The 27,107-nt window shown below is 33.8% G+C and overlaps 1 protein-coding gene across 1 annotated transcript in view; it reads right to left on the reverse strand.

Moving 5' to 3' along the window:
• LOC116420116 (vomeronasal type-1 receptor 4-like) overlaps positions 1-27,107 on the reverse strand; it is a 44,996-nt gene that overhangs the window by 5,502 nt on the left and 12,387 nt on the right. Inside the window, 2 exon segments of the mRNA XM_031943708.1 lie at positions 13,442-13,449; positions 16,413-16,517. Of these exon segments, the coding sequence (XP_031799568.1) occupies positions 13,442-13,449; positions 16,413-16,517 (113 nt within the window).

Genomic DNA, 27,107 nt, shown 5'->3' on the forward strand with positions numbered 1-27,107 from the left:
AACGAATCCCCATTTTAAGGTAGTTTGAACATGCTCAAAAGTTATCAAACCTACCCTTTGATCCAGCATGTTACTACTTTAATATCCCAAAAAGATATTATAAAGAAGGAAAGGACCTGTTGTGCACGAATGTTTGTGGCCCTTTTTGTAGTTAAAAACTGGAAACTGAATAGATGTCCATCATTGGAGAAGGTGAATAAATTGGGTATTGAAATTATGAATATTCTGGCAAGAAATGACCAACAGGATGATTTCAGAAAGGCCGAGACTTACACGAACCACGAACGATTGAGGAAATGAGCAGAACAGGAATCATTATTCAACAACAATACTATATGATGACGTTCTGATGGACCAGGCCATCCCAAACGAGATCAACCAAGTCTTTCCAATGGAGTAATGAACTGAACCAGTTCCAGAAAAAACCTGGAATGTCCTTACATTGATTTCCCAATCCTTTTTATGCCACATGCATTTTTGATTTCCTTCCAAGTAATTGTAAAATTTCAGATTGATTCGTAAAAATAACGTTTTTATGTATACTTATTTTATTAATTTTAATTTTAAATATTTAACGTCGTGGTCATCCTGCCATCTAGGGGAGGGTAGGGGGGTAAGAGGTGAAAAATTAACAGAGGTTTGGCAGTTGTTAATTTAAAGTTACCCATGCATATATCCTGAAAAAAAGGCATTAAAAAAAAGACAATATCAAAACCAAACTAAAAAACCCATGATCATCTCAATAGATGCAGAAAAAGCATTTTAAAATCCAAATCCATTCCTAATAAAAACACTTAAATAGGAATAAATGGACTTTTTTAAAAAGAGTCAGAATATATTTAAAATGCAAAGCATTATATAAAATGGGGAAAAACTGGAACCTTTCCCTGTAATATGTCGAGGAACAAGGTTGCCCATAATTATTATTCAATATTGTATTAAAATGCTAACTTGGAAAAAGTCGAGAAAAGATTAAAAGGAATTAGCGTAGGCAATGAGGAAACCAAACTATCCCTTTGCAGAAGATAGATGGTATTGAGAACCCCAGACCCATACAAAGCTATTAAAATAATTCTAACTTTAAAAGTTGGGATTAAAATAAATCTCCATAAATCCTCAGCATTTTTATCAACCAAAAAACCCAACAGCAAGAGATACAAAGAAATTCCATTCAAAAATAACTGTGACAAATAAAAATTGGGAATCATCTATCAAAGGAAAGTCAGGAATTATATGAGCAAAATTACAAAAAACTTTCCACATAAATAAGGTCAGACTTAAATAATTCGAAAAATATTAAGTGCTCTTGGATAGGCCGAGCGAATATAATGAAGATGACAATACTCCCTAAACTAATCTATTTATTTAGTGCTATACCAATCAGACTTCCAAGAAAATATTTTAATGATCTAGAAAAATAACAGCAAAATTCATATGGAATAATAAAAAGGTCGAGAATCTCAAGGGAATTAATGAAAAAAAATCAAATGAAGGTGGGCTTGGAAAGCTAAAACTATATTATAAAGCAGCAGTCACCAAAATCATTTGGTATTGACTAAGAAATAGATTAGTTGATAAGTGGAACAGGTTAAGTTCACAAGACAGAATAGTCAACTATAGCAATCTAGTGTTCAACAAAACCAAAGATCCTAACTTTTGTGATAAGAATTCATTATTTGACAAAAACTGCTGGGATAGCTGGAAATTACTAAGGCAGAAATTAGGCATGTACCCTCCTCAATTTTACAATAGGCTTTATTGCAATAAATAAGTAAAATTAAGCCAAATAAATTCTTGAACTTGCTCAAACCTGAACAAGTATTTTATACCTAAACAATATATTTATTCTATAAACTCTTCGTCACATATAGGAAAGCTCAAAGGCATTCTCGAAAACCAAAATCACTCATACTTGTAAAGTTAGGACTTATACATGCTCAGAAAAATGGATATTTCAGAGGTTGAAAACAACTCTATTTCAAACAACTATCCTTACCTTCAAGATCAAAACATTGGAAGCCTAAAGAGAACTATTTAGACTGTGCTGGAATCTCAGATTTTGATTGGTCCTATTCCATATATAATTTTTTCAGAGAAAAAAAATAAACAGAATATAAAAAGCTTGCTCAGTAGACACACACGCCAAAATCATTTTAGTGGGACCAGAAATTGGACCTTGAATCTCAAAGTCAAAATTAGCTACTCTCATTTTACGACAGCAAATGAACAGACACAATTTTAATGTCAATACTTTTCAAAGTATTGTTTCTTTCTCTCTGTCAGTCTGTCTAGCTGTCTCTCTGTCTCTCCCTATCTCTCTCTCTGTATGTGTGTGTGTGTGTCTGTCTGTCTCTGTCTCTCTCTTAGTCTCTTTCTCTGTCTCTCTCTGTCTGTCTTTCTGTCTCTCTGTTTCTGTCTTTGTGTGTGAGTTTCTGTCTTTCTGTCTGCCTCTCTGTGCCTCTGTCTCCCTCTCTCTTTGTGTGCTTACAAACTCCATTTCTCATTTCCCTTTTTAAAATGTCTGAAGAATTGAGATATATCTTAGGAAGAAGGAAAAGCTTATTAAAAATCTCACTAATATAAGAGAAAAAAAGGATTAGGAAAATGAAAAGTTATTGGCTATATGTAAAGAATAGAGACACAGTGCTTGGGTCTGTGATTTTCTAATTATGAAAAATAACATTTAATTATTTTTCTCATGTATCTAGTTAAATCTATGCAAAACCTTAATCTCCCTTGTCATTGGTTCTTGACATTCGTGTCTATTGAACTTGCTGACAATTAAGGTGTCTTCTATGAGGGATGGAAACACAATTTGGAATTTACACCAACCGTCATTTATCATTACTCTTTTTGCTTTGGAAAAAATATATTGGTTTGGTGGACAGAACCATATAACTGAAAAAGCAAAATACTCATTTTCTGATGAAAACAAATTTCACTTTTACTCCAGCTGTCCTCTTTCACAAATAAAAGTTTTGAACTGAGGACTTCTGGTCAAGATGGTTGAGAGGACACATTCATCTACTTAAGCTCTGTTTTTTCTCAGAATTTATTTCATGACAAGTCTTGAAATAAGTGCTTGACTGAACAAAACCCACAAATATTTGCCAAAAGAAGACATCCTTGAAATTTGCCAGAAAAGGACTGTTTTTGCTTGAGGGAGAGGGTAGTTTTATATGGGGCACCAGCTGAGGGCAGGCTACAGCTCAGCAGGCAGCTCACAACTGAGCAGACCACAGGGGGATGGGGTGTGACCTCAGCCATCTCTGTGGTGAGAGCTTTACTACAGTATTGGATACTTTGCCCTGATAGCAAGCCAGTAGACAAGCAGGAAAGCTAAAAACACAGAGGGTGAAGACTATAACCCTGAAAAGATACAGTTTCTCAGGACCTAGCTACACCCATCCACAGTGTCTCAGCACTCAGAATCTCAGAGCACAGGCAAAGCACAGCCATTGTTGTCCTGCTAATGCCTCGCTGCTGCCCACCATGGTCTGTAGAGGAAGCTCGGTAACACCATCCAGCCCCACACACACACACACATACACAAAGCAGACCATTTGTTTTTATTGTTAGTTTGTTTTCTTTAACTCTTCCTTGACAAAATGAGCAAAAAATTTAAATGGACCCTAACCATTGATAGCTTCTATATGGATAGAGATCAGACTTAAAACCCTGAGGACAATAAAAACAGACTGTCTCCGGATGAATCTCCAAAGGAGGATATGATCTGGTCCTCAACACAGATGAATCTCATACAAGAAATTTAAAAGGCTCGCACAAAAGAGCTAGAAGAAAAGTGGGAAAAGGAAAGGGAAGCTTGGCAAGAGTCTGGATAAGTCATCCCACTCATTTAAAGACAGAGTGGATAAAGCAAAAAAAAATCCTTGAAAAATAGACTTAGTGAGTTGGAAACAGAGAATAGCTCTCTAAAAAATAAAATTGGAGAAATGGAAACAAATTCCATAGAACAAAATAACTCACTTAAAAACTTAATGGACACTGAGAAAAAGATATTAAAAAAGTGAGTGAAGAAAATATATCATTAAAATCAGAATAAAACTAAAAGAATGGAATAACTCAAGGATACACCAAGAATCAGTCAAGCAAAACCAAAAAATGAAACAATGGAGAAAAATATCAAATACCTTCTTGGGAAAACAACAGACCTGGAAAATAGGTCTAGGAGAGACAATCTGAAAATTATTGGACTCCCTGAAAAATATGATGAAAAAAAGAGCCTGAACACTCTTTTCCAGGAAATTATCAAAGAGGACTGAGTAGAAGTTATAGAAACAGAGGGTAAAATAAAAATTGAAAGAATTCATCATTCACCTACTGAAAGGGACCTTCAAATCAAAACAGCAAGAAATATAATGGCCAATATCCAGAACTATCAGATGAAGAAAAAAAGACTGCAAGTTGCTAGAAAATATCAATTCAATTATAGAAGAGCCACAACAAGGATCACCCAGGATCTAGCAGCATCCACATTAAAAGATCAAAGGGCCTGGAATATGGTATTCTGAAAGGCTAAGGAATTTGGTATGCAACCAAAAATAACTTACTGAGCCAAAATGAGCATCTTTTTCCAGGGAAGAAGATAGATGTTCAATGAAATAAGCAAATTTCACCTATTTTTGATGAAAAAACCAGAACTAAACAAAAACCTTGATCTACAAATATAGAACTCAAGAAAAACCTAAAAAGGTAAAAAGAAATCTTAGGGACTATATTTCTGCTATAAAGACAGATAAAGAATATATGTATACTTTATTCTAGAAACTAGAGGTAGAAAGGAAATTGTACCTGGAAAAGAGTAAAATGGAGGTACCACATCTCACAAAGAGGCAAAGCAAACCTATTATATCTGAGAGAAAGAATGGAGGGGGATGAACATAGTGTGTATCACTGCAATTAGAATTGGCTTAAAGTGAAAAATTTTAGACATATTCTATTTATGGTGAAACTTCTCCCACTTCATTGAAAAGTGGGACAGGAAAAGTGAAAAGGGAAGGAATAAGCTAAGCAGAAGGGAACACAAAAATAGTGAGGAAACTGAGTAAGATAGGGGGAGGAACTCTAAGCTGGGGGGGGAGGGATACTAAAAAGGGAGGGCTGGGAGAAGCAAGTGATGCTCACAAGTTTAATATTGGGGAAGGGGATAAGGAGGAAAGAAGGGAGAAAAGTATAAACAGGGGTTACCAAGATGGCAAGTAATAGCGAACTGGTAATTTTAACCATAAATGTGAATGGGGTAAACTCTCCCATATAGACAAAGTGGTTAGAGAATGGAATTAAAGCCAAAATCCTACAATATGTTGTTTACAGGAAACACATCTGAAGCAAAGTGATACACACAGAATAAAGGTAAAAGATTGTAGCTGAATCTACCATGCTCCAGGTGAATTCAAAAAAGCAGAGACAGCCATCCTGATCTCAGATCAAGCAAAAGCAAAAATTGATCTATTTAAAAGAGATAAGGAAGGGCACTATATCTTGCTAAAGGGTAGCATAGCAATATCAATGTTAAACATATATGCACCAAGTAGTGTAGCATTTAAATTCTTAAAAGAGAAATTAAGAGAGCTGCGAGAAGAAATAGTCAGCAAAACTATAATAGTGGGAGATCTCAAACTTGCACCCTGAGAATTAGATAAATCAAACCATAAAATAAATAAGAAAGAATAAATAGAATACTAGAAATTTATATATGATAGATCTTTGGAAAAAACGAAATGGAGACAGAAAGGAGTACACTTTCTTCGCAGCAGCTCATGGAACTTATACAAAAATTGACCTCATATTAGGACATAAAAACGACAACCTTAAATGCAGTAAGGCCTTTAAGTATGCCCAAAATATAGAATTTTAGAAAACATTTTACTCACAGCATTTTTTTACTTTCTCAAGTTTTCTCATTTTGGTGCATTGTAAAATGATTTTATCTGTACATGGGAATTTTTTAATTCTATATCATATTTTTAGTCTTTGTGTATTTGTTTATTCAATTGTGTGTTTTCATAAATCTGTATGCCTCATTTTTTAGAATGTCTTTGATACGCCATAGATTATCTAAATACTGAAGACTGATATGATCAGATTCTTACAGAAAGAAAACATTATACAATACAATCAACAATTGCTTTTATAAGTTAGCTCAAAATAGGTTCAATGCAGGAGAAATCCTGTTACCTTGTTAATTCTATGATTCTTATGACTATATTCTGGACAGTAAATCAATTGCCTATATTCTGATTATCATGAGAAAGTCAAACAGGTGATCTAACATTTTAGTGTTACAAGAAAAAAGGCTTTTCTTGTGGTTGTTGTTGTTTTTAAATTAGTGTTGGCAGGAAAGTGAAGCGATTATAAAATAAGCTTTGGATAAGAATAATTGGGAAAAAATTTTATGTTTTCTTATGTGTTCGCACACAGAGACATGCATTCATATGCACATAACTTTCAAAAGATATATTGACAAATACCTCTTTTCAAATGTTGGTTTCTTCAAAGCTTCATCCACAGTTTTTGCCAGTAAAATGTGGAACATAGAGCTTTGGATTTGGGGTACAAGTGATAAATGGATTGCAACTCTCTGTGCTGCTCCCTAACGCCATGATGAAAACATTTCACTTAATTTCTATATGTTTCAGACCTCTATCAGTAAAAGAGCAACATACAGTTAGGGTATACCTTTTCTAAAAGGATCAAATGATATCATATATAAAATGGATTTGATGTACTTCCCACTTTTCATTTATTTCTGTAGGGCTACATGCAGAATCATAAAAAAAACATGATGAATAAATGAAAACTCAGAAATTTTTTTGAGATCAGCATTCACAAATTTCTATTTAAACACTATATAATGCTGATTCTCTGGTTCTTTCTGAAACTCAACAAATACTTGTACTTTCACTATTCCTTGCTGAATATAGTTATTGATAAATCACAGTTGTTCTCTTTTTGGCTTTAATAGATGTCTAAGGTGGCCCTGTGGACTTCGGTGGATTAATTTTTATGGGCTCCTCATTTTAACCAATACATCTTTCTGAGTTCTTTTCCTATTTCAGTATCTGCCTCATCCAAATTGATAATTAGACTATGATACTATAGTATGAGTCATTTCTTGTCATAAATTCTTTTCTTGCCAAACATGGCCCAATATGATTATTTTAAGGACCACTTCTCTCTCCTTAAATATGTAGTCCAAGCTCTTTCATGATAGATGTTTTTATTGGTACATTCAATTTCTGAAAATAAAATATTTAAACAACATGTAACATGATGTACATGTAAACAACATGTAAACAGCATGTATCAAGGTGAACAAAATCATGCCATAATAACTTCAGAGATTCTTAAATGTTTATTGGTCTTTCAATGTATCAATCATTTTGTCTGGAAATAAGATAAAGCAATGGTTTTCCTCAAAGGCATTAGATAAATTTTGCTGTGAGAATGGAATGAAAATTAAAGAAATACAGAATCTTTCATTTATCTATGGAAACCTTTGCTTTGTTTCAGATGGCTCCTAGGAAAAATATTGCTTCCAATTAGTCCATATGGCCAAAAATTAAATATATCTAGCTTCAACTATGTTTAATGACTGTGTGTCCCCACTCACAACCCATAGACATACATTTGACTGTAAACTAAGAAGTAGTTCAATGAGTGTGTTAGCTAGTAGTTCAGTAGATTAAATATTAGCCTTGCAGTCAAAGTTTCTGAGTTCAACTAGCCTTAATTTTACTACCTCTGTGTCACCAGGAATTTTAACTCTGTTTGCCTTAATTCCTCATTTTGAGCTACAGATGGAAATAGCAAAACACTCTACTATTTTTGCCAAGAAACCCCCAAATGGCATCACAAAGATTTTCATATAGCTGAAACACATCCACAACTCAAAGTCGAGCAAAACTTAATAAAATAACTCAGAACCTTTTCAGGGCATGTTAATAATCTCCACAAAAGGAATTGTTCTGACTTATAAAATGTATTGGCCAAATAAATCTCCATGACTATATTGTCAAAGGTGGGAATTTTTAATATTTACTAAGGACACAGCTTTCTGACTAAGAAACTAAGAACAAGCTCTTATAGAAATGCACATGCGGAGTTGTGAACGAATCCAACCATTTTGGAGAGTAGTTTGGAACTATGCTCAAAAAGTTATCAAACTGTGCATACCCTTTGATTCAGCAGTGTTACTACTGGGATTGTATCCCAAAGAGATTATAAAGAAGGAAAGGGACCTGTATGTGCACGAATGTTTGTGGCAGCCCTTTTTGTAGTGGCTAAAAACTGGAAACTGAATGGATGTCCATCAGTTGGAGAATGGCTGAATAAATTGTGGTATATGAATATTATGGAATATTACTGTTCTGTAAGAAATGACCAACAGGATGATTTCAGAAAGGCCTGGAGAGACTTACACGAACTGATGCTGAGTGAAATGAGCAGGACCAGGAGATCATTATATACTTCAACAACAATACTATATGATGACCAGTTCTGATGGACCAGGCCATCCTCAGCAACGAGATCAACCAAGTCATTTCCAATGAAGCAGTAATGAACTGAACCAGCTATGCCCAGAAAAAGAACTCTGGGAGATGACTAAAAACCATTACATTGATTTCCCAATCCCTATATTTATGCACACATGCATTTTTGATTTCCTTCACAAGCTAATTGTACAATATTTCAGAGTCTGATTCTTTTTGTACAGCAAAATAACGTTTTGGTCATGTATACTTATTGTGTATCTAATTTATATTTTAACATATTTAACATCTACTGGTCATCCTGCCATCTAGGGAGGGGGTGGGGGGGGTAAGAGGTGAAAAATTGGAACAAGAGGTTTGGCAATTGTTAATGCTGTAAAGTTACCCATGCATATATCCTATAAATAAAAGGCTATTAAATAAAAAAAAATTTTAAAAAAAGAAATGCACATGCAATCCCTGACAGCTAAAATAAATGACTTGATTTCAAAGATGAAATAAATTTAATTTTGGAGAGAAACTGAGAAACCTTATAAAAACCATTATGGTGGGTTTTAGAGTAAACATTTAGATGTATAAATAGAATAAACTATCTTGCATAGTCATTAACCTTATCAGCCCATTGGGAAGAGATTGAAAGAAATAATTATAGAATGCTTTGCTAAGAAATCCATAATTATCACTCCCATTAAAGTCTATGAGTTATTCCTCCTCAAAGGAAATATTACTGTCTTCTCATTGACAAAATACTTAGTTTTTCATATTTATTTCAATATCTATGATTTATCAACCATTATTTTTGTTGATCATTAAAGATTTGCAGCATTTTTGGGCTCAAAGAAATTAACTCATTTAGATAAATTTTGCATAAGAAATCCTTACTGAGGAACACAATGAATCAAATGTTTTTAAAGACTATTTTATATCAGCAATATGGTAATCACTATACAAATACATAACAAGTTTTGAACACGAAAAACATCAGGGAGTGCTTTTATTATCTATATTTAACATTTGAGAAATCTAAGACAGACAGAACTGGATGGTATTGAGAATGGTTATGTAGATAATAAATCTTTGAAGTAAAATTTGAAATCATGCCTTTCTAGCTCCAGACAGAAAGTACTATCCAAAATATTATCTACATATAAATGGTTAAATTCTGTTGATTATTTTTCTAGTATTCTTATCTTGTTAAATATTTTCATTCTATAATTCAATTTCCAATTAAAATACTTATTTTTATATTATAATATACATTTATTTTGCATGTATTTTATATATAGGTATTGATTATTTACATAAATATTTATTTACGTGTAGAAGCTAAATATTTAATATATATTTGTGCATGTGTATAGATTATATCTATTCATAATTATTCCACCTTCTAGATTTTAGTTACTTTAGCATTATGAACATTATTAATACATTTATGCTCACCACTGTAGAAATTGGAAGTTGAAAGTATATACACTGAATTGAAATCGGACAGATACTTGCTGTTTTAAAAGTCTATCCATAGTACAAAAAGAATGCTAAAAGGAGGAAGTTGATGTGCACAATATAAAACAATCTCCAAATTTGTTATATATGAAATTCGTTAGTTATATGAATAAAGAAAGATAGGAAGTTTAGTAAAATTCCTCTCTGTTAATTTTTTTTTTTAACATTGATGCATCTTGAAAAACATCAGTCACAGATCCATAGTTAAACTTCTTTAAAAGCTTGAGTGGAATTATTGTCAGTAGGATTATGTTATTAGTTCATGAAGCAAGATTATGTTTGAGCACGAAGACTGCATTTTATTAGAATATTTGACTACAGACAACTGTCAGACTTGTACAAATTGGCAAATAAACCCTGAATTACTGAAAATAATAATAATAACCTCTTCTTTGTTGAAATCACAGCAAATATCTTTCAATTATTTCAACATTTAGGTAAATTGTGAAGATCTTTTAATAAAAATACATTGTAAATATATGCTACATGAAGTTAAATCTATCGAATATATTCGATAGGAGAAATACTCAAAGTAGATAGGAGAAATGGTTCAGAGAAATCTGAGATCCAATGAAAAGTTATGGAGAAATAATAACCTGTATGCTTGATCAATTTATTTAAAGTATTTAAATAAGAGGACTGAGTTTGGCAAAAATGATAACATAGAATTGAACTTGAGGTTTCTCAAGCAAAGCAATTACCATGTGAAACAGAATAATTGCATGAAAGTATAGGCCTAGCCATAATATACATGAAAATACTCTGAATCTAGTAATGAAATACATATAAAATATTTTAAAACATTCACGACAAACTAAAATAGCAGTTTATAAAGTCTGAAACCCATCCTGTTTCCCAGTCAGAACAGAGGACTATGAAAAGGAATTTCTTAAGGATAGCAGACAATGTAAAGAGGAACACAGTCTGAAAAAGAAGGGACCACTTCAGGCAGGAGCATTGGTGCCTCCAACATAAATTAACGAGTCTATAAGAATACATAGCAAAACAATTAACTTTAGACACATTAATCAGCAGCCCACATAGAAATGACAAGAAATAACCTTAGGCATCTATTTATGTGTAGCATACAAATATAATTGAATATATAATAATTCCAGATATAACAGAGTGAGAAAAGCTTGGAAGAAAAGAAGGCAGTAAAGACTAAATGAAGGAAAGAAGGAAATTCAAAGTGAAGGAAGCATTTAGCAAGCACCAGCAATGTGTGAGGCAATTAGCTAAGTCACAAAATCCTAAGAATTGTATGCATTGCTATTCCTAATATACAATTATGTATAATATATGCACATATACATTATACAATTATTCAATTCCTATTACATGCATATAATATACAATTATACATTATACAATGTATACTATACAATTATACGATTATACAATTACACACAAGGAAGATGAGAATCAATGACTAGGGCAGCATAACACAACTATCAGGTGTTTGAAACTGAATCAGTGTTCAAGTTTCCTGACTTACAGATCAAGTATTCTATCGATTGCTTCATTTAGTGCACTGGGGGAGGGGAAGAAAAAGAGCCTGGCAGAGAAGTGAAAAGAAAATTGAGGAAAAATTTATAAGAGGCACATATACAGTTTCCAAATTATTGTTAATATTATTGGCATTTTATTAATAATAGTACAATTATGAAATTATGTAAAATAATAAATAATTATCATAGAAATTTACTTTTCATAAGAATTTAAAGTTATTTAACCTCAGTTTATAGGGAATCAATTAATTAGAAAGAATAATTACAATTAGAATAAGCAATATCAAATGCGATCCCACTTCTCTTTCATGCAGGATGCAGTCCTTATTTCTGTCAGAAAATTATCTGTGCCCCCCAAATCCTATGTTTTTAATATGAGAGACCTTCCCACTCTATTATGATTCAAGGCTGCAGAAGACACTTGAGGCACTAAGACAGAGAGATAACTGGGTTTTCCCAGTTAGTAAAAAGTAAATTTTAAAATGCTGGAAGACACTAAACTTTAGATTAACCATCAGTATTACAGTGGCTGAAGTTAGATTCCATGAAGAAAAAGCCAGAAAACAACTTTGATGGGTGGAAGACTGCACTGAAAACATCTTTCAGTTGATCAGGAAAAAGTGCATTGAAATTAAACAGCTACAAAAGCCATCCAGGGAACAGAAAAGCACAGTAGAAGGAACTACCTAACAGTCAGAGAACAAGTGCATTGAAATACAGCCTCAGTAAAACATAAGTTGTTTTAACTTTGAAAAATTCCCAAAGTGTCTTTGGATCTCAGTTCCCACACCTATAAAATGGGGGCTTTAGATCAATTTCTCTGAAATATTTTCTGCTCCTAATCGCTGAGTCTGAGATTCTGGTAGAGAGAGAGAGACAGAGAGAGAGAAAGAGAGAGAGAGAGAGAGAGAGAGAGAGAGAGAGAGAGAGAGGAGGAGAAGAAGAAGAAGAAGAAGAAGAAGAAGAAGAAGAAGAAGAAGAAGAAGAAGAAGAAGAAGAAGAAGAAGAAGAAGAAGAAGAAGAAGAAGAAGAAGAAGAAGAAGAAGAAGAAGAAGAAGAAGAAGAAGAAGAAGGAGGAGGAGGAGGAGGAGGAGGAAGAGGGAGGAGGAGGAGGAGGAGGAGGAGGAGGAGGAGGAGGAGGAGGAGGAGGAGGAGGAGGAGGAAAAGGAGGAGGAAGAGGAAGAAGAGGAGGAGGAGGAAAAGGAGAGAGAGAAAGAGAAGGAGAAGAGGAGGGAGTGAGAGAGAGATCAGGCTGTGAAGCATCCACTTGAACAGACGAAAGATAAAGGGCCTGAAACCCCTGAGAGCAGCCAGGCCCCTAAGACCAAGAGTGCTTAATCAGTTTGAGCTTGCAGAGTGAGGTGGGTATTCAGTCTAAAGCGCATATCAGAACTGAGACCCAAAAGTTATAGTGCCTTTCCTGATTAAAAGAGAAAGAGAATAATCAGGATGTAATTTTCTCCCCAAATGTCTCACTGCAGAATCTCTAAGCCTCTGAATCATAACCACTGAATGGTGCCCTTAGCCTGGGTGGGACCATATGAGGGAGGGGACAAAAACAGAGGTACCAAAAAGTGCCAAAGAAAAGCTAATACGTCCCTGGTGTAATCTAAAAACGACTAACCCCTATTGATGCTTCATCTGCAAGGTCTCTTCTGCATCCCAAACACTGAGAGAAATAAAACCTTTCTCCTTGATGAGATTTCTGGGAATCTGGTCTCTGTGACAAAGGTGTAAAGTTCCTCACCAGTCTGATCTGTGCTGTCAAAGCAGTGGGTAGAGTTGGGTGCACTTGTGTATATGTGAGAGAATGTGTGCTTGTGTAAGTGTGTATATATGTGTTCTGTGGAGATGGTCAGACTTATTCACACAGTCTTTGCTCAGCTCATCTCCCCCAAGAGCCCTAATTACCTTGTCACCTGAAAAACACCAATTTGCAGAAGGAATTTGTCATGTGTCTGAAAAAGAAACATCCCTTTATCTCAGCTAAAAATCCCCAGCAGCGATTAAAAGTGAGTAATTATAATCTCTAAAGGAACAGCTCCTTCCAATTGTGAGAGAACTTATTCCCCTCTGCCTTATATTATGAAGGGAGGCAATAAATATAGTGCTCTCTGAGCACCAGGATGTGAGGGCCGCAGTGCCTAAAATCTAGAGATATTTGTGATTTTTTTCTGCAGCGAATTCTAATTGATTCCTGTTTTTAAAAAGGAATTATAATTAATTATGGTAGCCCATTGTAGCAACATATCTTGTGATACTCATCACATCATATGAAATTAGCATTTTTATTAACTGTAAATAGAAAATAATGTTCTAATTTTTACAAGTTTGTTTTTAACAAACTACATGATGCATTAAGGGAATTGTAGTAATAGGGTTAAGATAGCAATACCACGTTAGAAATAAATATGGGGCAAATTCAGAATGGCCATTCTCTCTCCAAAACGAAATTTTATTTAGAAGAAGGGTTTACAGACCAAAATAAGTGGCAAATAGGCACTTAGGATGGCAAATATGAAATAGACAAGAGTTGGAAGACTATATAGTTAGATTAACCAGAGTTAGCCAGAGTAAGGAGAAAGATACCATTAGAGGGAAAGCACTATGAGGGAGAGGAGACCATAGTCAAGGAAAGAATTTAGCAAAGGTCTTTATAATAACCAGAACTTTTACAAAGGAATTACAGCCTTAGGCTGTCCAAAAATATGCTAAAGAGTATCTCAAAAACATGCACAGAGCTTTGACTGATAGATAAAAGAGTTCCTCGTCACAATCACTTTATCCAACCAGATACTAGTATTGGAATTGGTTGTAATTCATATAGCTAGGTTGGCTTTTTTCTTCACAAGGGAACATCATCAATTCACATCCATGGGATCAGTTAAATTGTGTATATTTCTGTGTGTATAAGTTGTCTTTGTTTAGTTTGTTTTTAAGATGTGGAAACATAATACTAGGCAACTGTGTAGAGTAGGTAAATAATGATAAGCCAAAGGCCAGGTAGAGTTAGAAGAATTAGACAATTTATCTTGTGCTCTGTTCAAGTCTGTCAATATCATAGTTAGAAAAAGATAATTGAAAGGGCTCAACAATCCAGGGTTTGGAAAAAATGATATTAATGTATGAACTCAGATTTCTTAACTTACAAAAGTTTTCCATCTCCATATCACCTGGCTGTTTGTTGCATCCCTGGGTTACAGAGAGTTTTATATTACTCCCTGAAATACCTCTGTCTTTACTTTAGCTGGTTTTAGTTAAACCAGACTTAGATGGATAATGCAACTCTACCAGAATTTCATATCCATGATGTATAAAGCTCCATATATAAAAGCCTCCATCATACTGCTCCCTGAATAAAACCATCTATAAAATCGCTTATTCCATTCAAAGAGGAAATGTTGAAGTATGATGTGAATTAAATTAGAAGTAATAGGTTTCATGAAGGAATTGTTCCCAATGGATCATTTTGTCAGCACAATGATCAAAAAATATCTAGCATTAGTAGAGAAAGACCTGCTTGATTAAAATGGATCATTTCATTGGAAATCCTGGAGTCACTAGCACTAGCTATTGATCTTCAAATATGGTAGAACATGGAATGAAGAAGATATTGGCTCTGAGCAACAAGGAGATGGAAGGCAACCACTAGTTTGCAAACTTTATTGCCACAAGCTCTTGCCATTATTTCATGAAGTCTCTACTGAGCTCAATTTTTCTTTACCTTTGTTCTCTTACCTTATGATTGAGGAAGAGAACAAGTCTTCTCTCCATTATCCACCAGATAAGCTGGTGAGTATTTTTATAAAAGATTATATTTGAATTTTTATGTCTGCTCCAGCAGAGATTGTTTTGCTCTTTTTCAAGTTTCTGGATTTCCTTTGACATAAAGCACCTGTTCTGGTGTGAGAGTACTCTTTTTGTTAATGGTGTTAATGGAACTGGAAACTGAGTAGATGTTGATCTATTGGGAAATGGATGAATAAGTTATGACACACGAATGTTATGGAATATTATTATTCTCTGAGAAACTATCAGAAGGATGATTTCTGAGAAACCTGGAAACACTTACCTGAACTGGTGCTAATTGAAGTGAGTAAAACCAAGAAAACATTGTATATACAGCAAAGATTATTTCAATTCTAATAGATGTGGCTTTTTCCAGCTACAAGGTGATTCAAGTCTCTTCCAATTGTCTTGTGATGAGTCATCGGAATCCAGAAACAGTCCTGTGGGGACTGGGTGTGGATCATCACATAGTATTTTTACTTTTTGTGGTTTTTGCTGGCATTTTGTTTTCTTTCTCATTTTTTTTTCCTTTTTGATCTGATTTTTGTGCAGCTAGATAATTTTGTATATGTGCATAGAAGAATTGCATATGTTTCACATAAATTGGATTACTTCTCTTCTAAAAGAAGGTTTGGAACACAAGATTTTAAAACTATAAATGTTCAAAACTACCTTTTCATGAATTTTAAAAATAAAAAAAGTTATTGTTCCAAAAAGCTCTAAGAAAATAATATGTGTAGAACATTTTGAGAACCTTTAAGTGCGATAAAGATGCCAGATATTAGATATTATTGTAACTGGTGATAATTTATATTATACATAATTGTATATCACATAGTATTACAGTATCCTATAGAATATATACATACATATTAAAATCATTTTTCTGGATAAAAATTTGTTTATCTTTTGCTTTGAAAATTCATAGTTCAAATGGGTTTGTTATGAGTTTGTAATGTGTGAAGATAAGGTTTTATCCTTTTGAAAATATTACAGCAGTTGAGGAATTGTGAATGACTATTGATTAAAACAAAAGGACTGATTGTAGAGTAAAATGAAGTCAAAAATATAGGGATATGTATAACCCACTGACTTGTATCTTTAAAATTTTCCATTAGAATTAGGAAGATAGAACTAAATGAATAAAAGCATACAAAGATAACCATGAGGAAAAGGATGACTTTAGTAACTCTGGTTTCTGCAGTGGCAATAGTGTTGAGGTAAGTGCTATGAAGGTGTTACACCTGCCAGTGGTGTCTGGACCAAACAAACACTATGTAGCCACTGGCAATGGCCATGAATCCCCAAAGTACCACATCATAAAGTATCTTCCAGATAAGTGCTTTTGAAATAGAAACAGTCTATAGAAAAATATCCTAGGTTGTTCTTAAGGTTATTGACTGTGTCATTCCTAAGACCAGTCACATGCAGAAGCACAAACACATCTACCAACAAATTGAATAACCACATGAAGACACAGGATGGAACATGGTACTGTGGTGCTTTGGCTTTCAGCAATTCCCTTTTGGGGCTATTGGAACTAATGGTGATGGCCTAAAAGACACTCAGGAGGCAGGTATTGCAAAGTAAAAGTACTTAGGACACTCTTTGAAGAGAAATAATGATTTTGCATTCAGTGTCGCTCAGGAAAATTTTCTGGATACAAACTTGGATTGCAATTGGAACGCCTCAAAAAGAATCATTTCAAGATGAGAAAGGAACAAATTAACAAAAAACGTATCAATGGGTTTTATCCTGTGACCAGTGAGGAAATTATAGCCAAACAGGCAATGGAATAAACCATTCTCAAAGACTCCAATTATAATCTGAAATATATGTAAAATGCAGAGGATATCATTGTTACTTTGCATTCCGTATTCTCTTGGACACAATCTGTATTTAGATCCAAAGTTATCTGGGAAGGAAGAGAGAGGTATTTGTTATAAAACCAGAAATTCAAAAACCGAACTGCACATATCTTGTCAATGACACAAGTTTCAGTATTTTTTAGTTGTTACAGAAATACAGCATTATAAAAGCAGCTACACCCAAAGAAAAAACACTGGGAAGAGAATGTAAACTGTTTGCATTTTTGTTTTTCTTCGCGGGTTATTTTTACCTTCTGAATCCAATTCTCCTTGTGCAACAAGAAAACTGTTTGGTTCTGCACACATATATTGTATCAAGGATATACTATGACATATTCAACATATATAGGACTGCTTGCCATCTAGGGGAGGGGGTAAATGGAGAGAGGGGAAAAATCGGAACAGAAGTGAGTGCAAGAGATAATGTTATAAAAAATTACCCTGGCATGTGTTTTGTCAATAAAAAGTTATTATAATAAAAAAATTAATAAATAAATGGTTTTATTTGTGAATAGGGATTTTAATTCTGTTTTATATCTTATGTGTTTATTTGTTTATATATTTGATTGCCTGCATAAATATATAAGCCTCATTTTGAATGGCATTGATATTATATATAGCAGCTAAAAACTGAAGACTGATAGGATCATATCTGTTCTTACAAAAAAGTTAAATACATTTCACTTTATATTTATTATTTACAATTTAAATGCAAAGTAGAAAAAGAAAACAAACTTTGCCATGTGCACAAAAAACATAAGAAAAGATTCAAAACATAAAGCAATGAGTTTCCTTATGTTGAAAGCCTTTATAATATATACTGCACATTGTGTTCAGAGCTGACCATCTTTTCTTTGCATCTCATAGGTTTTTTTCCCACTATGTACTGTTTTACTTTTTTTTCACATTTCTTCCCTTCCTCCTTCTTCCCCAAAGAAAACTACAATTTAAAATATATATGTATATTGTTTGTCAAATGCATATGCATGCATGTGAATATATGTGCAAACACACACACATATATCAATATAAATATACATATACATGCATATATATAGACATCTCTAATCATATACCAATAGATAGATAGATAAATAGATGAATCGATATAAGACTACAATACTTGTTTGTGCCTCTGCATCTCTCTTTTTTTAAATTATAACATTTTATTGACAGAACCCATACCTGGGCAATTTTTACAACATTATCCCTTGCACTCACTTCTATTCCAACTTTTCCCTCCCTCCCTCCACCCCTCCCCTAGATGGCAAGCAGTCCTATACATGTTAAATATGTCACAGTATATCCTAGATACAATAGATGTGTGCAGAACTGAACAGTTCTCTTGATGCACAGAAAGAATTGGATTCAGAAGGTAAAATAACCCAAGAAGAAAAGCAAAATGTACACAGTTTACACTCATTTCCCAGTGTTCTTTCTTTGGGTGTAGATGCTTCTGTACATCATTGATCAATTGAAACTGAGTTAGATCCCTTTGTCAAAGAAATCCACTTCCATCAGAATACATCCTCATATAGTATCGTTGTTGAAGTATATAATGATCTCCTGGTTCTGTTCATTTCACGTAGCATTACTTCATGTAAGTCTCTCCAAGCCTCTCTGTATTCATCCTACTGGTCATTTCTTACAGAAAAATAATATTGCATAACATTTATATACCACAATTTACCCAACCATTCTCCAATTGATGGGCATCCATTCATTTTCCAGCTTCTAGCCACTACAAACAGGGCTGCCACAAACATTTTGGCACAAAGAGGTCCCTTTTCGTTCTTTAGTATCTCTTTGGGGTATAAGCCTAGTAGAAACACTGCTGGATCAAAGGCTATGCACGGTTTGATAACTTTTGAGCATAGTTCCAAATTGCTCTCCAGAATGGTTGGATGTATTCACAATTCCACCAACAATGTATTAAAGTCCCTGTTTTCCCACACTTTATGGGAGAGTTCATCCCATTCACATTTATGGTTAAAATGACTAATTCTTTATTTCCTGCCATCTTATTATCCCCAGATTATGCTTTTCTTTTACTTGCCCCCAACCGTCTTTCCAGTTTTAAACTTATGTGCCCCACTTATATCATGATGCTCACCCTCTTTAGAATCCTTTCCTGTCCCCTTTGAATCTCTTCCCCTTTCTTGTACCCTTCCCTTATTACTCTTTTCCTTTTCCCTTTTCCTCTCCCTCTTTTTAATGAGGTGAGAGAAGATTTTCTGTAAAACAAGTATGTCAATTATTTTCTCTTTGAGCCAACTCTGATGAGAGTAAGATTCACACAATAGTCCTCCCTCTCTGCATAAAGCAGATAGCAGACTGGATCCAAAGTCAGAACTCTACAATATGTTGTTTACAGGCAACACATTTAAAGCAAGGAGATATATACAGAGTAAAGGTAAAGGCTGGAGCAGAATCTATATCCTTCAGGTGAAGTAAAAAAAGCAGGGTAGCCATCCTTATCTCATATCAAGCAAAAGCAAAATTGACCTAATCAAAGAGATAAGGTAAGAAACTCTATCTTACTAAAGGGTAGCATAGACAACAAAGTAATGTCAATACTAAACATATATGCATCAAGTGGTATAACATCTAACTTCCTAAAGGAGAAGTTAAGAGTTGCAAGAAGAGACAGCTAAACTGTAATAGTGGGAGAATCTCAATATTGCACTCAGAATTAGACAAATCAAACCACAAAACAAATAAGAAAGAAATCAAAGAGGTAAATAGACTATTAGAAAATTAGGTATGATAGATCTCTGGAGAAAACTGAAGGGAGAAAGAAAGGAATATATTTTTAGCAGTTCATGGAACCTATTCAAAATTGACCATATATTAGGACATAAAAACTTCCAAATTAAATGCAGGAAGACAGCAATAGTAAATGCTTTCTTTCAGATCACCATTCAATAGAAAACTACATTCAACAAAAGTTAGAGGTAAATAGATCAAAAGTAATTGCAAACTAAATAATCTCATCTTAAAGAATGAATGGGTGAAACAGCAAATTATAGAAAAATTAATAATTTACCAAGATAATGACAAATGATGAGACACCATACCAAAATTTGTGGAATGTCCAAAGCACTAATAAGAGGAAATTTTATATCCTTAGAGGCTTACTGAATAAAATAGAGAAAGTGAAGATCAATGAATTAGGCTTGCAACTAAAAACGCTAGAAAAGACCAAATTAAAAACCCCAATCAAATATTAAATTTGAAATTTAAAATTAAAAGAAGAAAGTAATAATATTGAAAGTAAAAAAAAACTATTGAACTAATAAAAAAAGTAAGAGTTGGTTGTAAGAAAAACCAATAAAATAGATGTCTTTGGTAAATCTGATTAGAAAAGGAGGGAGGAAAATGAAATTAGTAGTCTTAAAATGAAAAGGGAGAACTTTCCACCAATGAAGAGGAAATTAGAGAAATAATAAGGAGTTATTTTGCTAACTTTATGCCAATAAATTTGATAACCTAAGGAAATGGATGACTACCTCCAAAAATATAGACTTCCCAGACTAATAGAGGAGGAAGTAAATTGTTTGAATAGTCCCATTCAGAAAAAAAATAGAACAAAGTATTAATCAATTCCCTAAGAAAAATCCCTAAGACCAGATAGATTTAATGTGAATTTACCAAACATTTAAAGAACAATTGCCCAATGCTATATAAATTATTCGATAAAATAGAGAATGAAGGAGTTCTATCAAATTCCTTTTATGACACAGACATGGTACTGATACCTAAAGCAGGTAGGTTGAAAACAGAGAAAGCAAATTATAGACCAATTCCCTAATGAATATTGATGCTAAAATCTTAAATAAGATATTAGTTGATGCTAAAATCTTAAATAAGATATTAGCAAAAAGACTACAGAAAATTATCCCCAGGATAATCCACTATGATCAAGTAGGATTTATACCAGGAATGCAGGGCTGCTTCAATATTAGAAACAGTATCAGTATAATTGACCATATTAACAACCACAAATTAATAAAAACCATATGAATATCCCAATAGATGCAAAAAAGCATTTGATAAAATCCAAACATCTATTCCTATTAAAAGCACTTGAGAATAAAGGAATAAATGGACTGTTCCTTAAAATAATAAGTAGCATCTATTTAAAACCATCAGTAAGACCATTTATAATAGAGAAAACTTGCAAGCATTCCTAGTAAGATCAGGAATCAAACAAGATTGCCCCTATCACCATTACTATTCAAATTGTCTTAGAAATGCTAGCTTTGGCAATAAGAGTTGAGAAAGAGATAAAGAATTAGAATAGGCAATGAGGAAATCAAATTATACCTTTGCTGATGATATGATGGTATACTTGGAGAACCCTAGAGATTCTACTAAAAAGTTATTTTGAAATAATCCACACCTTTAGCAAAATTGAGGATACAAAATAAACCTACATAACTCATCAGCATTCTTAAATATCACTAAAAAAATCCAGCAGTCAGTTACAAGAGAAATTCTTTTAAAGTAACTACTGATAGTATAAAATACTTAGAATCTATCTGCAAGGAAAATCAGAAACTTTATGGGCAAAACTACAAAGCACTTTCCACATAAATTAAGTCTGATCTAACCAATTGAAAATATTAAATGCCTGGATAGGCGAGCAAATACAATAAAGATGGCAATACTACCTAAACTAATCTATTTGTTTAGTGCTATACCAATCAGACTCTAAAAAACTATTTTAATGACCTAAAAAAATAACAACAAAGTTCATATGGAAAACAAAAGGTCAATAATTTCAAGGGAATTAATTAAAAAAATCAAATGAAAGTTGCCTAGCTGAACCAGATCTAAAATTATATTATAAAGCAGCGGGTACCAAAATCATTTGGTATTGGCTAAGGAATAGATTAGTTGATCGATAGAATAGGTTAGGTTCAAAGGACAAAACAGTCAATAACTATAGCAATCTAGTGTTTGACAAACCCAGACATCTCCAATTTGGGGATAAGAACCTACTGTTTGACAAAAATTGCTGGGAAAATTGGAAACTAGTATGGCAGAAACAAGTCATCGACTGACAATTAACACCATACACCACAATAACGTCAAATGGGTTCATGACCTAGGCATAAAGAATGAGATTATAAATAAATTAGAGGAACATAGGATAGTTTACCTCTCAGACCTGTGGAAGACGAAGGAATTTATGACCAAAAAAGAACTAAAGAGAAGACCTGATCACAAAATCAAAAATTTTGATTTTATCAAATTGAAAAGTTTTTGTACAAACAAAACTAATGCAGACAAGATTAGAAGGGAAGCAATAAACTGGGAAAACATTTTTACAGTCAAAGGTTATAATAAAGACCTCATTTCCAAAATATATAGAGAATTGACTCTAATTTATAAGAAATCAAGCCATTTTCCAGTTGATGAATGGTCAAAGCATATGAACAGATAATTCTCAAAAGAAGAAATTGAAACTATTTCTAGCCATATGAAAAGATGCTCCAAAGCATTATTAATCAGAGAAATGCAAACTAAGACAACTCTAAGATGTCATTACACACCTGTCAGACTGGCTAGAATGACAAGGAAAGAGAATGCAGAATGTTGAGGGGATGTGGGAAAACAGAGACACTAACACATTTTGGTGGAATTGTGAATACATCCAGCCATTCTGAGAGCAATTTGGAGCTATGCTCAAAATGTTATCAAACTGTGCATACCCTTTGATCCAGCAGTGTTACTACTGGGCTTACATCCCAAAGAGATCTTAAAGAAGGGAAAGGGGCCTGTATGTACAAGACTGTTTGTGGCAACCTCTTTGTAGTGGCTAGAAACTGAAACTGAGTAGATGCCCATCAATTATAGAAGGGCTGAATAAATTGTGGTATATGAATATTATGGAATATTATTGTTGTGTAAGAAATGACCAGCAGAACTGATGCTGAGTGAAACGAGCAGGGCCAGGAGATAATTATATGCTTCAACAAAATATTATATGATGATCCATTCTGATGGACCTAGCCATCTTCAGCAATGAGATGAACCAAATAAGTTCCAATGGAGCAGTAATGAACTGAACTAGCTACACCCAGCGAAAGAACTCTGGGAGATGACTAAAAACCATTACATTGAATTTCCAATCCCTATATTTTTGCCCACCTGCATTTTGGATTTCCTTCACAGGCTAATTGTACAATATTTCAAAGCCCAATTTTTTTGTACAGCAAAATAATGGTTTGTCATGTATACTTATTTTGTATTTAATTTATACTTTAATATATTTAACATCTACTGGTTATAGGTGGAACAAAAGGTTTGGCAATTATCAATGCTGTAAAATTACTCATGCATATAACTTGTAAATAAAAAGCTATTAATTAAAAAAAGCTGGTTTCTTGTGATGTTCTTTTTCCAAAACACAGCCAGGTGATAAAAGAGTTCAGATCTTTTATTGTGTCCTTCAATATAGCCTGGTTAGCTCCAGAGGCCTATCTCTCCACTTGGGTCCAAGAGCTCTGCCTGAATGTCTCCAAAGGTTTGTCCTTCTGACTCTAGCCAGCACCAAGGTAGAAGATACAATGAATCTCTTTTGCCTCAAAGATAGGGCTTGTGGGCTTCCTCCCAGAGTGGTCCTCTCCGACCCAAGTCAATGTTCCTAAGAAAACTCCCTTGAGCTCCCAAGAAAACTCTGAAGTAAACTCTCTCAAGTAATTTATTGGAGCTGTATTTATGCTACTTCTCCGAGAGTGGGATTGTGGGATATCTCCCATCATGCTCTCTGGCCCTAAGGGAGGTGTGAATTCAGATATCTCTTTGTAAACCCTGAATTCTCCCAAACGTGTGAACTCCATTGAGTACTTAGATACTTATGAGCTCTCTAAAGGTATGAACACAAGCATTGTTTCCATCAATTGTACTTAGTACCTTGTTTCAAGTTCTGGCCCAAAATATCTCTTTCTAAGATCAAATCAATCATATTGAACCATGCCAAATTAGATAATTATTGTCTCTATCAACTCCAATTTCTTAACACTTTGTAAAGATTCCAACAGTTTCTAAAATCATACTCATACTGTTTTCTTTTACAAGATGAATTTCTCATTTATACTACTTTTAACTTTCTAGGAATTATGCATCACTTCATGAAATATCAGAAATCCATTTTCTTTGTGATTGCTTTACTTGTTTTGAGCTTTCTTGTCACCATAACACATTTTTGGTAAGATTATATTATGATGGTTTGCTCACTTTTCTTACTTATATAACTTTGAATTTCATTCAAAATTTGACTTTCTTCACCTGTTGGAAGAGGTAATGAAGGGGTATTACTGCCTCAAGTTTTAGACTTTATTTTCAAAAGTTATTGCTTTTCTTTCTTTCCCTGTGGTTTTCATAAGTAGCTCTTTCAGTTTGTAAATTTTCTGTGATTCTAGGATTGAAGGATGTAGAGAAAGGCATGGTCACTGTTCTCATTCTGTCAGTTCTAGTTCTTATTTTGGAAGAGACTCTCTCCTCCCTAAGGAATGAAGGCAATTGTGGTTCACTCACTCTGAAACTACAGAATGCTACTCCCTCTTTCTTCAAAACTTAACATTGGGTGCATAAAAGAACTATTTAGATTTGGCTGGAACCTCAGATTTTGATTGGTCCTGTTCTCTATATAATTTTTCAAAAAATTAAAATAAACAGAATATAAAGGACTTATTGTAGACTCAGTACTCACAGTAGACACAAATACCAAAATCTACGTTGTGTGACCAGAAATTGGATCTTGAATCTCAGAGTCAAAACTAATTATTCTCATTCTACCAAGCAAATGAACAGCCATACTGTTTCTAATATCAATACTTTTCAAAGTATTCTTTCTTTCTCTCTGTCTCTGTCTTTGTCTATCTATAAGTCTGTCTGTCTGTCTGGCTGTCTCTATCTCTCTCTACTCTCTGTCTCTGTGTCTTTCTATCTGTCTATCTCTTTCTCTGTCCCTGTCTCTATGTCTGTCTCTGTCTCTCTCTGTGTCTCTCTCTCTTTCTCTGTCTCTCTCTCAATCTCTGTCTCTGACTCTCTGTCTCTCTGTCTTTTCTCTTTCTCTCTCTCTGCCTCTCTGTCTTTCTGTGTGTGTGTGTGTGTGTGTGTGTGTGTGTGTGTGTGCTTAAACTCCATTTCTCATTTCCCTCTCTAAAAATGTCTGAAGAATTGAGATATATTTGAGGAAAAAGGAAAAACTTATTTAAAATATCATTGCTTGAATTGAACCAGCTACACCCAGTAAAAGAACTCTAGGAGATGACTATGAAACATTACATAGAATTGTCAATCCTTCTATTTTTGTCCACCTGCATTTTTGATTTCCTTCACAGGCTAATTGTACACTCTTTCAAAGTCTGATTCTTTTTGAACACCAAAATAACTGTTTGAACATGTATACTTATATTGTATTTAATTTATACTTTAACATATTTAACATGTATTGATCAACCTGCCATCTGGGGAGGGATGGGGAAGGAGGGAAAAATTGGAACAACAGGTTTCACAATTGTCAATGTTATAAAATTACTCATGCATATAACTTGTAAATAAAAAGCTATAACAAAAAATAAAATAAGAAAAAAATCTCATTACTGTAAGAAAAAAAAGGATTAGGAAAATGAAAACTTATTGATTAAATCTAGAGAACAGAGACACAGTGCTAAGGCCTATGATTTTCTAGTAATGAAAAATAACTTTTAAAAATTTTTATCGCATATTTGGTTAAACCTGTGCAGATCCTAACCTCTTTTATCATTGGTTCTTGACATTTATGTGTATTGAAATTGGTGACATTACAAGATGTTTTCCATGAAGGATGGAAACACAATTTGGAATTTGTACCAACCATCATTTATCATTACTCTTTTGCTTTGGAAAAAAAATTATTGGTTTGGTGGACAGAACCAGACATCTGAAAAAGCAAAATACTCATGTTCTGATGAAGAGAAATTTCTCTTTTACTCCAGTGTTTTCTTTCACAAATAAAGCTTTCAAAGTGAGATTTTTGAATTTATTTTCTTCTTTCAAATTTCATAATTTAAATATATTTGTTCTGAGGTTTTAATGAATGAGGATGAGAATTTTTATTCTTTTGAAAGTATTACAATAGCTGAGGATCTGTGAATCACTACTGATTAAAACAAAAGGACTTACTGTTGAGTAAAATGAAGTAAAAATGCAGACATATGTATAGTCCACTGGCTTGTATCTTTAGATTTTTCCATTACAATAACAAAAATAGAACTAACTGAATTAAAGTATACAAATGTAATCATGAGCAACAGGATTACTTTAGTAGCTCTGGTTTCTGGGGTGGCAATAGGGTTGACACTAGTGCTATGAAGATGTTGGACTTGCCATTTGTGTCTGAACAAAACAAGCACCATGTAGCCACTGGAAATGGCCATGAATCTAGAAATACCACATCATAAAGTGTCTTCCACATAACAAGGTTAGAGGTTATTACAGCATGCCAGTCTTTTAAACAGTATCCTTTGTTCTTCTTAAGATGACTGAATGTGTTGTTCCCAGGCCCAATCACATGTAGAGGCACAACTACATCTACCAACAAATTGAGTACCCACATGAAGACACATGATGGAACAATGTATTTTGGAACATTGGCTTTGAGCTTGGCCCAATTGGATTGAGAGAACTGATGGTGATGGCCTGGAAGACACTCAGGAGGCAAGTATTGCAAAGTGAAACTCCTCAGGCCACTCTCAGCAGATAAACAATGATTTTGCATTCAGTGTCACTCAGGAAAATTTCCTGGTTACAAACAAAATTGCAATCAGTATTCCCTGAAAAGAATCATTACAATATGGGAAAGGAACAAATTAACAAAAATCGTATCTATTAGTCTTATCCTTTTACCAGTGACAAAATTAAAGCCA

Source organism: Sarcophilus harrisii, chromosome 6, assembly GCF_902635505.1.
Source record: "Sarcophilus harrisii chromosome 6, mSarHar1.11, whole genome shotgun sequence".
NCBI lineage: Eukaryota > Metazoa > Chordata > Mammalia > Dasyuromorphia > Dasyuridae > Sarcophilus > Sarcophilus harrisii.